We start from the raw sequence: 12,214 nt of genomic DNA, 5'->3' as shown, positions 1-12,214 counted from the left end.
ACAGTGGCAGCAGAGATGGAGAGAAGTGGATGAATTTGACTTATATTTAGGAAGTACAGGCAACAGGGTTTACGCATGGTTTAGATAGGAGTGATGGCGAGGGATGGGAAGGAAGGAAGCAGGTCCCCGAGGTGGGTAGCTTGAACAAATGAATGGACGTAGCAGAGTCCTGAAATGGGAAATGAGCAGGGTGAGAGAATTGGATGGTGGTAAGAAGTCATAAATTCTACTTAAAGTTTAAATAAAATACTTTTTAAGTGTCAAGAACAATGCCTGCCCTAGAGTAGATTTTTACTAAATGGTATTGTTATTTCTGTTATTACTACCTTTATTATCAAGACTGAGTCGTCCCCATCACTCCACCTGCCAGAAGTGACCTCCCCAATTCATTACTCAGCAGCCACATTCCAAGGCATTACTCCTTTGTGTAATCCAAGAGATTTAGGTACGAACAAGGACATTTCCTGTTTATACCTGTCACCTCATGGTATGAGCAGATTGAAGAAGGAAGAGCAGAGGGTGGGAAAGGTTCTAATTCATAGAGAATTATTGCACATTATCACAACTACCATGTTAAATAGGTTGAATTAGCCCACTCTACAGATGACATACGTAACTTGGCCAATGTTTTATAGAAACTTGAGCGAAAATTCAAACCCAGCTCTGTTCTGACCCCATTATGTTTGTACTTTCTACTCCAAACTCTACCTTCACTGCCAAGCAATAGACTGGTTACCTTTCTTTTTTTTTTCTTTTTAAATCTTAAGATTTTATTTTTCCTTTTTCTCCCCAAAGCCCAAAGCCCCCTGGTACATAGTTGTGTATTTTTAGTTGTGGGTCCTTCTAGTTGTGGCATGTGGGATGCCACCTCAGCGTGGCTTGATAAGCAGTGCTGTGTCTGCACCCAGGATCCGAACCCGTGAACCCCAGGCCGCTGAAGTGGAACGTGCACACTTAACTGCTGTGCCACCGGGCTGGCCCCTGATTACCTTTCTTAAGACCTAAATAGGTTGCAGGCAACACCCTGAAACTTCTAGACTAGTGGCTAATTTTAAGCTTCTGTAATCCTGATTCCTAGTAAGAACAATTTTTTTTACAAAGCAAGACAGTATTTACATTTATATGTATATGTGTGTATATGTGTACGTTTGTGTTGAACACATACATGCAACAATATGGCTGAGGCTAATTTTCAAGAAATAACGCTTATCGAGATAGGTACATTATCAGTATTTACTCTCAGTGAATGCATTGTCATAGTTTTCAGTCTTTGCAGTAAATGTTTATTGGGACCCAGGGAATTGATTGAACAATCAACTTTTGGGTGTCTACTAGACGTTTGGAAAATCCTCTTCTAGATCCCTTACTTTCCTTGGAATTCGCTCTCCATTGTAACAATTTCAAAGAGCTGGACGAGAGAGAGCCCTTGATGGAAAGGGAGAAAGGGAGAGGATTCCTGTTTGCTTTCTGTATACACATTTTTTTTTTTTTTTTGAGGAAGATTAGCCCTGACCTAACTACTGCCAATTCTCCTCTTTTTGCTGAGGAAGACTGGCCCTGAGCTAACATCCATGCCCATCTTCCTCAACTTTATATATGGGACACTGTGGGGACCTGGAATTGGCCACCCCAAGATATGTCTCTTTGGCATGAGGATTATTTGGGGCTGATTGCTTTTAATAAACTGCAGACAGAAAAGGAGGCTCTGAGGGGTGGAACTTGCTTGCCCTTTGTTAGGAGACATTTACATTGTAAAGGAAATCTCCGTCTGTAAAGGTGCCTCCCTCTCTGTACTAGGAAGATGAAGAAGATGGGGATGACCTTATCTCTAGAAACTCTTAATCAATGCCAAAGGCAAGGACTTAAATCTGCATAATAGTCTTATTCCTGTTTCTGGTAACCTCCTGTAACTGACTCTCCCCACCCCCAACATCCTCCTTTGTCTTTAGCTGGATATGATATTTAAGGTGGGGGCTTCAGCCATTTTGGCGAGTTGCTCAGCTTGCCTGAGCCTCTCCCATGTATGCATGTTATAAAGCTTTATTTAATTTTCTCCTGCTATTCTGTCTCATGTGAATTTAATTCGTTCTCTGGCCAGAAGAACCCACAGAGGGTAGAGGAAATGTCTTCCTCCTCTATAACACCTACTACAGCATGGCTTTTGCCAAGCGGTGCCATGTCTGCACCCGGGATCCGAACCGGTGAACCCCGGGTTGCCGAGAAGCAGAATGTGTGAACTTAAACACTGTGGCACTGGGCCGGCTCCTGTATACACATATTTAATGGTCATCTACACCTGCCTACCTTGCAGAGTCTTGTGAGAATCAAATAAATTACGGTATAGATGAAAGAACTTTTAAAAGTAATCAAGTTGTCTGACTTTGATTCTGCTCCATGTACCCGTGTTCACTTGGACCGATCATTCATGTTCTCTGGAGCCCATTTCTTCATCACTTCTGAGACCCTGTCTCATCCTCACGGGATATAATTCTATTAGAAAAAGCTCTTAGTAATGGTACCCTACGGGACTCTGAAATAGTATGATGATGTTCGTGATGCTGATGATTATTCTTCTATACTTTGTTAAAAAGCTCCGGAAGGAATTTTTGGAAGTAAAGATTGACATGAACGAAAGGAGAAAAGACGCAAACGTAGGAGAAGTAATCAGACTCATTTTGAGGAGACGCATCATGAAATGGATGAGTAAAAAGGTTCAGCTTCGTTTCTGAAGTGGTCAACAAAGTTACTCATGTTCTACTAGTAGAAAAGTGACTACTCAAAATTGTATATTTATGCACAGACAGCAAAATTATAGGTACCAACATCCCCCTCCGCCCAAAATATCTCCTTATCCGTTTATTAGGGAGCATCAGGAAAAGGAGCTTAAATATCTAGAGTAAATGGATTTTTACACGCGCCAAAATGCTGGCTCAGGTTTAATCATACTGATATGTGTGTACGTGTTGTGGCTAAAAAGTACCTATCTTTACATGATCTTGAAATACAAGGTCATCTCTGAGGAGGTAGGTGGCAATTAAGTGTGGCCTTGCTTCATCTTGGATGGGGAAACTTCAGGCCGAAAGGTTAAATGCTTCCCCCCAGGTCATCTGATGAGGCAAGAAGACCCACTCATCATAGGTGCTGGAGACTCGGCCCTCCCTCCACCCACCCCTGCCTCACCCCCCAGTTTGCCTGACTCCTTGCTTGGTCACCTGCCAGAAAGTATTTATGCCGAGAACAAGCTGATCCCTGGTAGAGACAGCTCAGTTCTTCATATTTCCTTGACTTTAATAAACTACCATGTGGCTAATAAATTGAAATTCTTAAATATACCAGTTAAATGAACTCTAAAAGGTTATTTTCTCTTTTCCTATCATTGACTTATATTCATATCTTTAAAATGTAATAATAATAATTTTTAGAAAGCCCCCCCACTACTTTAACTCAATTTATTTGGATTCCCAGCATCTTAGAGCATGCATGTGGCCTAACTCTGGCATCAACCCAGGAAAGCACCAGGCCTGGTCATATTGACTCAGCACCCAGCACTCTTTCCACTTCCACACCATGTGCCTCCTTCCTATCAAGCGAAAACTTTCTCATTCTTTTTCTTTCCTTTCAAAAATATTGTCATCGAGGATTATGCTTATACATTTAATTACTTTTGCGAAAGTTTTTAAACTTTGAACTTTTCTGTAAGGACGATTCACCCATTGGCACTGAATGATGCTGCCAGTATTAATGCTTTAGGTAAGGGCATTTCAAGGATGTGCTCCTATCTCTGCCTTTTATGTGGGCTTAGAAGAAAAAAGCAACGACAGGAGAAGCCTCCCAAACAAGCAAGCACTCTCTCCCTGGGGCACCTCACCTGCTTTTTGTAGGACTCAGCCCTTTAACATAGGGGCCAGTTCCTTGTGGTTTCTGAACTGTTTCACAACGTGATCAATCACCAAATCAAATGGGACATGTATTGCCATCTCCCAGGGGAAATCCTCTAAGTGGTTTGTAAAGAAAGAATCACAAAAGGAGGACTACCTCTGGAGAGCTATTTCCCTCCTAAAATAAATCCGTCATGGACCTTGTCCTTGGAAAAACACACAGGGCCCCAAGTGTGTGTTGGCTAAACGGCTACAAGCATAACATTTGGTTTTGAAAATGGCCCTTCCCTCCGTCCTTACTGTAAAGGAACCATTAAAACCCAAAGCTCATTTGCTCTCATAAGCTGACACCCTTAGCGATGCCTGGCATCGTGGGCGCCCAAGAACCAAAATGTCCCCACTCCTAATACCAACGAGACAAACGACGGCTCGTGCCCCGGCCTTCACAGTGGCTTCTCCAAGTCTTGGCTGACAGAGGCAGAGCTGTTGTCATTCCTTAGATCCCTTGACTTCAGGGCGAGGTGTGGATGGGAATGACATCCCTTGCGAACTCTTTCGGCAAGAGGAGCTTCAACATTAACTTTCTCGCGTTTCTGTGGCCCAAACTGTTTCGGGGAAGAGCGCGATGGGAAAGCTGCGCAGGCGGAAGACGGCCGCGCGGCTGCTCTTTCAACAGGCGATTTGTTCTCCCGTCTGAAAGAGCCTGACATCAGAGCACCTTTTGTTGCTAAACGCTTTCTTTCGCATCGAGGGGAGAGAGTCATGTGGAGCTGGGAGAGCTCATTTTCAAGACAGGGGTCCCCGGAGCTCCTCGCCAGTTCCGGAGGCACCGCGCTCACCCCCGCGGGGCCCTGCCCAGACTTGCTGGAAGAAGTGAGTCGCGTGCCTTAGTTAGTGGGTCCCCGTCACAGGAAGAAACGCCTTTGCAGTCGCTTTGACTGCTCCCGGGCTGCCCGAATTCCCCGCCGTAAAACTCGGTGGTGCGAACTTCGCCTCCCGCTCCCCCGCGGCCGTGCGCCCGGGGTGGGAAAGTTGCTGGAGTTGTCAGTTGCGCGGCCGGCCGCCACCTAGAGCCGAGGGGCGGGCGCCTGCGAGGGCCCCCGCGGGGTCGCCGGGGCCGCCGGGGGATGCGGCGCGGGGGTGCGGCTCGGTGACGCGGAGGGCGGGGACCCGGCGCCCGGGGTCGGGCGCGCGCGCTGCTGCGGGGCGAGGGCGCCCCGGGGACCCGGACGCACGGCGGGCGCGCGGGACGCGGCCATGGAGGACGCGGGAGCAGCCTCCTCTGGGCCGGAGCCCGAGCCCGAGCCCGAACCCGCGCCGGAGGAGCCCGAGGCGGGCGCGGGCATGTCCGAGGCGTTCTCCCGGCTCTGGACCGAAGTGATGGGCATCCTGGTGAGTTACCTGGGGCAGGGGGGGCGCGGGAGGGCGGGTCGCGGGCCCCCGGAGTAGGGCAGCCCATTTGCGACCCGGTGCTCCCTTTGCGCTCGCCGACTTGGCAAGCCCACTCCTTGGAGTCGTCCATCTCTTAGAGGGTTAAATACACACGGTATAGGATTTCAAACCCTAATTAAAAAATAACCAGCCACAGATCACATCAAAGATATTTTTTCAACAATCGAGTGTGACATTCAACAGTTTAATCTGGGACACCTGCTGAGAAGTTGGTGTGGAAAAGACTAGAAGAGTCCTGCAGAGAGGAGATGTAAATAAATAGTATCTGGCTGGTGTGCTTTCACAGTTGGATCTGGGACAAGGCTGATGTTACTGGTGTTTATCTCTTCACTATTTTTGCCTGACCACGAGAGGAAGACCACCATCTCTTTACTCAGAATCACCGAGAAGATGACTGTTTCTTTGCAGTTTTTCAACTTGTAGGATTACAGGATATTTGTTGTTATCTGTTTGGGACTAAAAACAATAGGACTTATTTTGCTAAATCTGTATTGTCATGTATTTTGAAATGGCCAGCAGCTAAAACCGCCCATGGGTTTGGCATAATTTCTGAAAAATAGTTCTGGGAGGAGGATGAAGCTTTGACTTGCTCCGGGCTCAGTGCCCTGGGGAATTGGTAGATTTGCTTTGGTGGAGCTTTAAGAAGGCAGGTAGACTGGAATTGGATGGATGGGGCTTATTCCAGTCAGACATCTGAATCCACACATAAAAAGCCAATTTTAGTTTAAAGATTTGGAATTGACAGTGTGTCGATCATGGGAAAAGATTTACTTTGAGATCTTTTATTTTTCTGATGGAAGGAGGTGTAGTTTTTAGAAAGAAGCTCTTCTCTGGGAATGATGAATGGTGTACCATTTTTAACACAGTACTTAACTCTTGGACTTTGGAGTGAGTTAGCCTGGGTCAAATCCGAGCTCGCCCATTGACTGACTATGTGACCTTGGCCGAGGTCTTCAACCCTGCTGATCTCCAGTTTTGTCACCTGAAAAGTGAGGCAAGAAGACTGGCTTCTTCGGTTTTGTGAGATTTAGCTAAGTTGATGTATATGATGTGCTCAGCATTCTGACATATAATAGGTGCTCAATAAATAGCTCTATTTTTTTCCCTGCAAATAGTTTTGTGTCTCATCTTTCCAGGCACCCTTCAGGCCCAGTTACTCTGTTTGCAGGCCTCCCTTGGTGTTTATGATTGTTCCTGTGCAGAGAACCAGGGAAGGTTGGTCAGAGATTTCTCTCTGCTCTTCTCACCCTTGGATATTTCAAAAATGTGTAGTTTTAAAAAATTTAAAGCCTTCAGATTTTGCATTTCTGAACATTACTGATGAATATAGGCCTTCAGTGAAATACCAGAAAACCCAATGAACTTCTTAAAAGTTGTTCTTGTAGGTTGTTTTCACCCCAAGTTCCTCCAGCAGGACGCTTATCTTGTTATTGCTTGCTTTGATCCTTCTGTAAATTTTCAGCCACTGAGAAAGTTGGTTGGATAACATCACATTGCCTCCCTGACTAGGGCGTGGGCTGGGGAGGGGAGAGTTGGAGGCTTCACTTAAATGGAAGTATAGGCTCGGGTTGGTGTTTTTGGGGGGCAGTTGGCAGGTCGCACTTCCCGAAGATTTGCTTGCCTTCCCTGACGGATTCCATGCTGTTGGCTCAGTTGTAGCAGGGCCGCGTGTTCTCTGGCTGGGTTAAAAGATGGGGTGGGGCTTGAAAGGCTCAAACCTGTTATTCAAAGCGCAGATGCAGGAGAAAAGAAAATAGGTCCTTCTTACAGAGCTAATAGTTCATTGTGAGGCTGGAAAGAACGTAAAGATGGTCCCAAACTGGTTAGGTTCTCCCATATTTTCCTGTCTTCCATACAGCCTTCTTTTCTTTGGGGTGAACGTGAGCAACAGGACTGTTTCTTAGTAAAATTCAGCTGAAGAAGACATGGGTTACCCCTCTCCTTTTACATGCCTGTAGGACGTCACCGGGTTAAAAGGAAAGATCTTTATTCTGCTTTTGGAACGCTGTCATCCAGGTGTTTATAAGAAACTGTATCTTTGGGGGACTCTATCAAGACGCAAAATACAGTTGACTTTCTCTGTTCTTACTGAGATAAAAGACATCATTTCCTTCATTTTATGTTTAAAATAGGGGATTTTGCCATCATCTATCAGACTAGACAGGTGAAGTGACTTACCAGTGGCTCCTAGACATTGCTGGTGCCAAGGTCAGAAGGCCCCCCAGCTCTCTGAGCCCCACCAGCGGGGAGCCTGATGCCAGGATACTCCATAGTTCACTCTCCAAGATCAACTTAGGAGAAAGGTAATTACGTCCAGGATTTTAGGAAAATGCTCTCTGGAAGATTCTTTTTCAATACTGAACTTGAAGAAAGGAGTAGAGGAGAGGGGAATTATACATCTAAAAATCATACGGAACAGATTTCAGGCCCTGTTGCTCTTGATTTTTTAGATTCTTGTAAGCGTGAAAATTAAACCTCAAAGCCTATTGGGGTCAAGCTTTTGTAGATGAATGAGCACAGTCCCCCTTTTCTGACAGTGGGGAACAGTGAGTGGCACTGGGCAGCCGGCCCTCAGGCTTTTGCCGGTTCTAATCCAGGCAAGGATGTCGCCTCAGAGGCATAGATCTCAGTAAATACAGGAGGGCTGTTTGAGTTCATCAGGACACATTTTGCATTTAAATTAATTCAGTCCTGTGCCATTCAGCACCAACTAGTTGCATTTAGATAATTGTTAACAAAATGCTTATTTGGAGAAGAAATAATAGTATACTTTATGGCATGGAAATGTTTGAGCCGTGCCATGATGGATAAATGCTAATAAGGGAATGTGTAAACAGATATAGAATTAAGAGAAAATGAGCTTATAAAAACACTGGATTGTGACTGCCTGGAGGAAGGGTCAGCCCTTCCACTCGTTTTCTTAATCTCCAATTCCTGGACTTACTGGGTGCTGAGAACAAGGTTTTATTGAATGAAAAAGGAAAAAAGTATGTATTGCTTAAATGTAGCAGCCACATTAAAATGCAGTTCTGTAGACTCAGGTACTGGCTATAATGGGGTGCATTTATGAAGACATTAATAAATTCTGCTCATGCTGAAGCTGCCGCTTGGGCAGTTTCGTATGCAAACGAAAATCCTGGCACTTCCACTGGAAGCAGTAATGGCAAATTGTGAAATGTTTGTAAACCCTGAGCCATTAAACCGCAGGCTTCTTGGGAAATGTGCTGTGCTGGTCTCTCACTCTGCAACATGTGGTCTGCCTGGGGTTTCAAAGCATGTCACCTTTCACGATGACACGCTTAGACTTCTGAGAAGTGAAAACCGAGTTACAATCCTCTGGAGTTGACTCTTTTATCTTCACTCCATGACTGCAGACAAAATGGTTCTTTTTTATTGTTGTTGGGGGAGGGTAGTTGTTTTTAAGAGTAGGAATTGCTAACGTGGTTAGATAGGGTTAGATAGGGTTAGATAGGGTAGATCGTCATTTTTTCAGCACTGATTATCCATTTGGTAAGTTGTGATGGTTCTTAGAGTTTTTCTTGTAGAACTTGAGGCTGCCTTAAAGCACAGCCAGACTTTTAAAGCTGTTTGTTCACTGGGAAGCGAGGGGGAGGGAGTAAGTGCCTATTGTTCGCAGGATCCTGCAAGGCGCACCTCCCCCAAACCTTAAATTTCCTCTGGTCCCAGCTCTGTTCCTACAGTTTACACCCATTTCCTAGCAATGCTTAGAAAATACCCATTGTATAGAGAGACTCATACCCATTGTATAGAGAGACTCGCGACCTTCCTTCACTCTGATTCCTTTGCAAGCTGCTGAAAAGTTTGTGGTAGGTTTCAGTCCACAAAACTGTTGTCTATCCTGTCTTGCTATTTACTGAAGTCTTTTTTTTTTTTTTTTTAAAAGATCCTCCTTTGCTTTGCAGTTTTAGGCAAAGTGTAGAGGAGGGGAAACCTAGTGAGATCCCCAGGGGCCTTTAAAATGCAAACACTCCTTTGAAAGCGGTAATTGACACATTCCTTGGGTGGGGACTGACTTCAGCCCATCAACTAATAACTGAATTAATTTTAGCTCTTGGAATTTGAGACAGCCCCAGTTTCAAATATTCTGACTTCATCTTAATTTTCAAGTTCCTGTTAGCCGACTGAGAGCCTTATGGCTTTTCTGTGAGGAGAAGCTGCAGGATGATGTAGCCGGGAGGGACTGAAGAGCCTGGAAGCCATCAACTCCTTTAGGGAGGAGGAACGGAGGGGCTCAAGGTAGCAGAGTAGGGACCAGCGTTCTGGCCTCCGGATTTTTAATTCTTTGCCAGAGATGAAGTTAAGTCTTTCCTAATTCTGCCTGCGGTCGCTAAATCTTTTGCTGTCAGAAGAGACCCCCACCCCCACCCCCAGGGCCGGCCTGGTGGCCCAGAGGTTAAGTTCGCACGTTCCGATTCTCGGCGGCACAGGGTTCCCTAGTTCGGATCCGGGGTGTGGACGTGGCTCTGCTTGGCATGCCATGCTGTGGTAGGCGTCCCACATGTAAAGTAGAGGAAGATGGGCACAGATGTTAGCTCAGGGCCAGGCTTCCTCAGCAAAAAGAGGAGGACTGGCAGTAGTTAGCTCAGGGCCAATCTTCCTCAAAAAAAAAAAAAAAAAGAAGAGACCCCTGTGCTAAGGTGAAGGACTTTAATGCTCCTCCTCGTCCTCCTTTCGGCCTTCATTTGCCATTGTCCACCTGTACGCCTTCCCTCTTCCACCTGGCGTTTTACTGACATCCTTGTTTTTCAGCGTTTACTCCAAATTCTGAGGCCAGAGCACAGCTCCATGGGGAGGGGCAGGAGGCTGCATCCACAAGGACTGAGTTCTCGTGCTGTGCTGGGCACTTCCCATCCTTACTTACCTTACTTGGTCCTCTCGTTGTGACCAGTCAGTATTTTTGTTACCATTTTACAGTGGAGAGGTAAACAAGCGTATCCTAAATCACACAGAGACGAAACGGAGGCGCTGGGATCTGGGCCATGTGTCAGTCCCCTGAAATTACCTCCGGGTTGCAGTTTTATAGTTCATTCTTTCATGTATCTATTGAGACATTTATTGGTTGTGAATCTTCTGGTTTAAGCTATTGAGCCTGAGTGTTAGTGACACATGCCCCTGGCTTCCAGAAAGGCCTGGTTTTTCAGGAGGAACAGTAGCAGCCCCACCATCCGTCTTCGAAATGCCCAGTCCCACAGTGCGGTGGGCAGAGTCCCGGAAGGCGGCTGGAGCAGGGTGCTCAGGGAGCCTGGGAGGCAGTTCCCAGGAATGCTGTTCGATGAGGACCCTGGCAGTCAGAAGGTTTTTCCCAGAGAGGCATTCTTTAGCGAGGGTTAAGGAGAAAGATGGAGGAAGGGCCTTCTGGGCAGAGTCAAGCGGAGCAAAGATGGGAGAGGACAGAATGGTGAGCTGGGCAGCAGCCTGGGACTGCTGAGGTAGCTGGGGTCGTTCTGGAGGCCCCAGTGAGAAGCCACTGCAGAATTTTAAACTGGCATGTGACATCATCACTCCTGGGTTTTAGAAAAATAACTTTTGTGGGTGAGGAGTTGGTGATAAATTTGGAAGATGACTTTAGTGATCCAGGTAAGAGAAGATGAGAGCTCAGACTAAATGTTTCTGAAACGGATCAGTTATCTATCTGGCTTCCGTTAGTCGCAATATTTTACTGAATTTCTGTAAGTAATCAAGGATTGCTCCATGGTGACTTTCTTTTGGGTAACTCTTTTAAGCTCAAGGGTACACTGGGCTAATGCAAGAGATTTTTAGAAGTGTTGTAGTCTTTGTGACTTTTTTTTCATGCTAAAGAAAAAATATCTATCTAGACACAGATGTATGTACACATAGCTACTTACCGATCTCTGTACTGGAGTGAATGGTGTGGTTCCTTAAAGAGGGAAATTATTGTTTTAATGATATGCACACAATGTGGAAGCTAAATGATCTTTAATTCCATCTTTTAAAAGCTAATTCTAGGGGGCAGCGAGGCAGAGGGAAATATTCAGTCCAGCAGATTGATTCATAAGCACATCTTTTGCTCAAGTTTACAAATGACATGAGGAAAATCTGTAACTAGTTGTTGATGAAAATAATCCATAACCAATCTATGAATGAAAATTTGGGTGAGTTTATTCTGAGCTAAAATGTGAGGACCATGGCCCGGGGCCTTTCTTCCCGAAGGAAGAAAGGGCACCAAAGAAATGGGGTGCACAGAGTGGTTATACACCCCCAAAGAGGATGTTTCGCGTATGATTGAAATGTCCATTTTACGATAGTCACAAGACTGCTGTGTTGGCACAGCGATTGATGGACACAGCAGGTGGGTCTGGTCTCTTGATGGACACAGCAGGGTGGCAGGTCTCTTGTCTCTAGCTGGATGGTCACAGGTGAGCTGGGTGGTCACAGGTGAGCACAGCAATCAGTTCCTAGTCTAAGGAAACGTGCTTATCCTTAAGGAAATGCCCATGTCGGGGGAGGTTGCACCTTTATCTTAGGGGCATTTGTTCTTGCCGTAGTGAATGTTTAAAGCAGATATACAATGTGTGCTCAATGGCCATGTCAGGCCCTTTTGGAAAAAATTAAGTCAGGCCGAATTAGGTTTATACCAAATGGCTTCCTTATGTACTCCAATGTATCCTATTGGTTGCCATTTCTGTTTGTCATAGTAGTTTATTGAATATTTTATTTTTAGAGTGCTTTCTGCTTTCTCCTTAACCATCATAATCCCACTATGATGTATGATGTGCTTACCTATGGTTTGCACACATTCTTATTATTTTCAGTAGAAATGATATTGATCTCAAAATAGTGAATTTAAATGGATGAGGAGGCCAAGGCTGTAAGAATTAACTATGCCGTTTAATACCAGTGAG

The 12,214-nt window shown here is 45.4% G+C and overlaps 1 protein-coding gene across 13 annotated transcripts in view; it reads left to right on the top strand.

The window, feature by feature from the left end:
* Nucleotides 1-12,214, top strand: part of SASH1 (SAM and SH3 domain containing 1) — a 300,681-nt gene that overhangs the window by 118,763 nt on the left and 169,704 nt on the right. For 2 of the 13 annotated variants that reach the window (XM_070602978.1, XM_070602969.1), the window contains exon 1: nt 5,087-5,270. The exons of 9 other annotated variants lie outside the window; for them this stretch is intronic. Coding sequence is in view for 2 of the 4 variants with exons in the window: in XM_070602973.1 (XP_070459074.1) it covers nt 5,136-5,270 (135 nt within the window). In the remaining 2 variants the exon portion in view is untranslated. Of the gene's footprint in view, nt 1-4,970; nt 5,271-12,214 lie in introns of those variants that run through there. 2 more of the 13 variants (XM_070602973.1, XM_008539468.2) reach the window with 2 other exon arrangements.

The sequence above is a fragment of the Equus przewalskii genome, chromosome 32 (assembly GCF_037783145.1).
Source record: "Equus przewalskii isolate Varuska chromosome 32, EquPr2, whole genome shotgun sequence".
Taxonomy (NCBI): domain Eukaryota; kingdom Metazoa; phylum Chordata; class Mammalia; order Perissodactyla; family Equidae; genus Equus; species Equus przewalskii.
Note: the sequence above shows the minus strand (reverse complement) of the source record. Positions and strands in the feature narration are given on the sequence as shown.